Source organism: Artibeus jamaicensis, unplaced genomic scaffold, assembly GCF_021234435.1.
Source record: "Artibeus jamaicensis isolate MK-2021 breed Jamaican fruit bat unplaced genomic scaffold, CSHL_Jam_final contig_851, whole genome shotgun sequence".
NCBI lineage: Eukaryota > Metazoa > Chordata > Mammalia > Chiroptera > Phyllostomidae > Artibeus > Artibeus jamaicensis.
The window spans coordinates 4281445-4287444 of NW_026521986.1; the positions used below are offsets into that span (position 1 = coordinate 4281445).

General features: G+C 40.8%; 1 protein-coding gene across 1 annotated transcript in view; it reads left to right on the forward strand.

Moving 5' to 3' along the window:
- SYT16 (synaptotagmin 16) overlaps window positions 1-5614 on the forward strand; it is a 93178-nt gene extending 87564 nt beyond the window's left edge. Inside the window, exon 6 of the mRNA XM_037132428.2 lies at window positions 5265-5614. Within this exon, the coding sequence (XP_036988323.2) occupies window positions 5265-5578 (314 nt within the window). The 3' untranslated portion in view covers window positions 5579-5614. The remainder of the gene's footprint in view (window positions 1-5264) is intronic.
- Window positions 5615-6000: the final 386 nt, after the last annotated feature.

Here is a 6000-nt window from a genome sequence, read left to right on the forward strand (position 1 = left end):
ATCTCTAACCATTATTTCATCTGAGGTTTACTGGGCCTTTATTGTTCAGAGCCTCTTAAAACTCATCTCTTATTCTTTGGAGGTCTAGAAGAAATCAGTTTTTCCAACCACAAAAGGGTCTGAATTCCTGTATTTTCTCTTCTCCTTTCCTTTTTCCTTTCACAATGATCAGGTCTCCCCAAGAGAGGAGATCTTTCACCTCCCTGCAACTCCCAAATGAAGCCAGTTGAACTGAATACTCACGTCTGACATTCTGTTTTTCAGTCTGTTTCCTGAGAGCAACAAACTCATTAGTCATATGCTCTTCCTTCCAAGTTATAGCAGATGGCAACTTTTAGCATCACATAATATGGACAATGGATCTCCAATGCTCTAGCCTCTGATGTTAGTTTCTTCATAACCTGGCACGCAACTCGTAGGACAGTGCCCATTCTTAAAATTTTTTTTTTCATTGTAACGTTCCAGCTCAGATGACTGATTACTCCTACATCAGTCAGATTTTGTCAGGAAAATAGAAAATACTCTAGGTATTTGGAGTCAGACGTTGTTTATGATAGGGTTTAAGCATGGGGGGCAGGAGAGGAAGCATCGGAAAGGCTCTCTGCATGCGATGCAGAAGCCCAGGTATCACAGAAGAGATGCCAGCATGGTTTGGGCTGTGAGCACCCGGAAGGGACGGTGTTCACGAGGCTGCTTGGAAACCATGGGCAGTCCTGTGCTCTACGATCTTTAATGCTGCACACATGCCTGCAACTTGTCTGGACAGTGACTCCCCTTTCCTTCGGCTTTCCAGTATCATAAAATAGCTTGCAGTAGTGGAACCTAACTGGAGTCTTATAGGCAAGAGATTTAGGCAAATGAGGTTTTAAGGCTTTACAGCCCTTCAAGGCAGGAAAGACCTCAGAGGGGTAGAAATGCTGTTGTGCAGCAACAACTGGTAGGTGGCACAGACAGGAACTTGCTCAACTTCAATAGTGGGCATTTTAAGAAAATATACACTAAAGCCCTGGCTGATGTAGCTCAGTGGATTGAGCGCGCGCAAGCCTGCGAACCAGACATTCATGGTTCGATCCCCAGTCAGGGCACATGCCTGGGTTGCAGGCCGGTTCCCTGTAGGCTAGTTTCCAACAGGGGACACAGGAAAGGCAACCATACATCGATATTTCTCTCCCTCTCTCCTTCCCTTCCCCTCTAAAGGTAAATAAATAAAATCTTAAAAAAAAAGAAAATATACACTAATTATAATTCTTAATCCTGAAATCCCTTCAAGTCAGGACAAAATAAGGCTCCTGCTAGCATCACTTCTCAACGTTATGTGAGAGGCTGAGGCAATGCAGGAGAATAAGAGAAAAACAATGAAAACTTGAGAGGACAAAACAACACTATCATTATTTGTAGAAAATGTGATTCTCTACATAAAAATACAGGATAACCTATAAATTTTAACTAAGAAATTTGTTTACAAAATTAGTTGTTTTCTAATATATCAGGAACAATTAGAATGTAGAATTTTAAAACATCACTATTTACAACAGCAATAAAATACTGAGATATATGTACGTGTATATAAACTAAAGGATAACAATAAAATATGAGTATAACAATGTGGAGAAGTTCTAAAACTTTTCAAAAGAAGCAACAGGAAACTAAATAAGTACCATGAACAGGTATACCTTGTTCATGGTATGTGAACATCAAAGAATATTTCGTATCTTTCCTAATGTAATCCATATATCCAGTACAATTCCAATTGAAATCCCGACAGTGTTTTTTGGTATGTTTTGCCTTTTAAAAAAATAAAACTTGATAAGCTGCTTCTAAAATTCATATGCAAGAGCTAGTTAAACTAAACAAAAACTTAAACTAACTTAGGTTTTTAAGAAGATAACAGAGGGATTCTTCCTAGACCGATTATAGAATGGTGATAATAAGTATTTTGAGGCCTACAGAAATGCACCCAAACTCAGAAACTTGACATCTAACAGACATTGTTTTACAAATCAGCTGGGAGATCATGGACTATTTAATGAATAATGCTTCCCATCTGGCAAAATAATTAGACCCCTGCTTCACATCACACACAAAGATTAATTTCAGGTGTCCTAAAAATTAAATGTAGTAAGGCAGACAGAGAAAGACAAATATTGTATGATCTCACTGATATGTGGTATCTTAAAAAAAAGAAAGATAACTACAGAGAACAGATTGGTGGTTTCCAGAGATGGGAACTGCGGGGAGTGAAATGGGTGAAGGTGATCAAATGGTACAAACTTTCAGTTATAAGATGAGTAAGTCCTGGCGAGGTAACATACAGCACAGTGACTGTAGTTAACAATACTGTATTGTATGCTTGAAAGCTGCTAAGAGAGTAGATCTTAGAAGTTCTCATGACAAGAAAAACAACTTGTACCCAGTGTGGTCAGGGATGATAACCAACCTTATGGTGGCGATCACTTCGCAAAATGACAAAAGGTCCCCCTTGAGCTAGAACGGTCAGCAGCATTTCCTTCTTTCAGTCAGGTGTCCTCAGACTGGATTGTTGATAAAAGTGTTATTTTCCCTTTTGGTCACTTACAGTGCAGCGTCAGTGGTGGAGGTTTTGTGGTAAGGTTCGGCCTTTCTTGTCATCAGAAAACAATCTTGTGACAAGATAAAGCTTGAAATGGCTCTCTGTGAAGTGATCAGGGCTTTGCAAGATTGAGTCAGTTCCCACTGCAATACTGGCAGCAGCATTCCCAGAGCGGTTTGGTGACTGAATTAACTTCCCTTCAGGAATCACGCAGCCCTTTGCAGCTGCAGAAACACAAATTCACTCCCCGTTGTCGGTTTCCTGACAGCTCTTCCACAGAGCAGTTCGAAGAGCGGAGAGCTGTTTCGGAGACACAGGAGCGTTTTCCCACCTGAAGTGTAATTTCACACCTTGTGTTTCTCAGCAGATAAGTGCATAAAATAACACATTGAACCGGAATAGAAAAAGATCAACATAGAAAGAAAACTGCAGGTTGTAATTTGTTTCCGATCGTACAATGCTCTTGTAGAGAACGGTAAATTACAGAGGCCTGGGAGTTTGCACTTTTTAAAAGTTTGACTGGCTTTAGGTGGGAAAGTGAGCAGTGAACATAATCAGCTTTTAGCCTGAACAGGTGTCCAGGAGAACAGAATTTGAGAAACACCTTAGCATTTAGGATTTTTTAAAAAGAATAGAGAACACATAAGCTGGTAAAACTTGCAGTTAAAAAAAAAGTCAAGAAATACATTAGTTTTAGTAAAAATATAATCGTCTTAGCAGATGATGTTCTTTTAATGATCCCTTCAGAGATTTCAGCAACAGTGGTAGATGATATCAGTGATTTGGATATTTTCTTTCCTTTCTGTAAATGACTAAACGTATGATGCTAGTTGCCATTTTACAGCGTCTAGGGCAATGATAATAAAACATATAGCTGTATTTTGCAGGTCTGAAAAATCTTGAGACCAAAAGAAAAAAGGAAGTTGAGCCTCCTGGCCAGTCATGAACATTTATTACAAAGTATTTCATACTTATTGGATGCCTACTACATGTTAGACCCTGGGTCAGGGCATCGGGGCACAGCGGTAAACAAGGCAGTTCCTCTTTCACTCCTGGGATGCCCATAGTCTTGCAGATGAGCAAACAGGCAATGAAACACCGCACTCGGTGATAAGTGAAAACTCGATTTTTAAAAACATTTTAACTTTTTTCCAATTCCAGTCTATATGCAATATTACTTTGAACCACTTTCAGGTGTAAGCATAGTGGTTAGACAATCACGTACTTTGAGAAATGGCCCCTGCCCAATATTTCCAGTACCCATCTGTTAGCACACGGAGTCACTGCAATATTATTGACTCCATTTCCTGTGCTGTACTTTATATCCCTGTGCCCATTTTGTGACTGCCAATCCATACCTCTCAATTCCTTCACTTGTTTTCACCTACTCCTCTAACCTTCCTCTTCTCTGGCAGCCCCCAGTCTGTTCTCTGTATCTATGAATCTGTAAAACTTGATTTTGATGAAGCCCACAGGAGGGATATCTGAACTGGGTTGGTGGGGAGGGAGAGTGGTCAGCAAAAATGCCTGGATAAAGTGATGTCCAAACCAAACTGAGAATAGATGTCATGTGGAGGTGGTATCATTTGGGATATTAGGGCCCGGACAGCTAGGGCAGAAGTGAAAGGGCGAGAGAGCAGGTGGGGGTGGGGGGATAAAGGTAGTTCCAAATAGGTGGATTACAACGGAAAAGGCAACAATGGAGGAAAACAGGGCCTAAATAAGTAGTCTCTACCAAGAAATTTAGTTTTATCCTGAGACTAGTGGGAAGTATTGAAAGTTTAGTTTTTGCTAATTAGTGAGAGTAACACGAGCAGATATGCATTTGACAAATACCACTCTAACCAGTGACTGGTGTTTGGTGAGTAAGTGTGCAGCGATGCAGTTGAGATTTCAGCCATGGTAGACACCAAGAGTTCAATGGCATAGGAGATGGGGAAAAAGTTGGCTGATTTGAGAACTATTTAGGAGGGAGAACCAATAATACTTGGTGATTCATTGGCTGGACCAGGTTGAGGAGGTCAGTCTTGTCAAAAATGTAGTCCTGGTTTCTGATTTGGATCATGAGCTTATGATGCTACCATTCACAGAGATGGGGACCCTGGGGCAGCAAGTTGTTGAGGGTTAGGAAAATGATGTGTGAAATGTGTGTGCAATGTCCGTGAAGAGAAATGTGGTATTTGGTTGGGTCTTGAGTTTGAGAGAGAAGTCTAGTCCAGATGTACAGATCTGGTTGTTGGCACTGAGTAGGTGACATGGTCCAAAGAATGTGTACACAGTGAAAAAAGAAGACTCTAACTCAAGCATAAAACAGTATTTTGACTATGGAAAGAAAACCATGTAGAGCAAAATGTAGATATTTGTTACATAAATAAAAGGCGAATAAAAAAAAACTGTGCACGTCCACAAACACCACTACATGTATGTATAGGTGTGTATACACTCCCGCACATGTAGAGCTTCTAATGAGCATCAGCAAGGTGCCCAATAGTGGGCTGTGTGGCACATTAGACATTCAAGTTAATAGTCCCTTTCCTTAATCATTCACATAAGATGTTAGTCCTACAGCAAGTACCAGGCCTAAGAATGCCGATCAGTATGTTAAAAGAAAAATTTGCTACCTGTGTAAACATTGCAACTGGACTGGCAGAGCACAAAGCACTGATGTTTTCTCATTTCCGTTGTTTTTTCTTAGATACATATGGAAAACTCTTCCTCCTCAATTCTGTGGGTCAAGAGATGTCCCGCTGCAAGACATCTATTCGACGTGGTCAGCCCAATCCTGTCTATAAGGAGACCTTTGTTTTCCAGGTGGCCCTCTTTCAGCTCTCTGATGTCACGCTGATGATTTCCATTTATAACAGGCGTACTATGAAGCGCAAAGAGATGATTGGTTGGATTGCCCTGGGCCAAAACAGCAGTGGAGAGGAGGAACAAGACCACTGGGAGGAAATGAAGGAGACCAAAGGCCAGCAGGTCTGCAGGTGGCATAGCTTGCTTGAGTCCTAGGTCTATCAACAGGTGTCTTTATGCTACATCCATTCTGGTGGCCCTAGGTGTTGACTACCAACACCAGCTCAGTGAATGCTAGCAGTCTTTTCAAAGACAGGCTTTCAAATAGGGGTTCAGTTCCACTAACTCCTAGGACATTCTGTGTGTGGGGGGGTGGGGAGATGGGCATCTTTGGGTTTCTCAAAGGTTTGATTTGAATTTAAGTATTGTAATTAAAAAAAATTCTACATATACAGTCAACTATGTGGAAAATGTTACCATAGTTGTAAGCAGTGATGATGCATTAATTTGTGTTAATAGGTTATTGAGTTTCAGTTCAGGCTCTGAATGAAGCCTCTCCTACTCCCTTTTCTGTTTGCTTGAAGAGTAACCTGAGATCACAAGGGAGCTGATAAATGTTACTATTTGCAACCACTTAT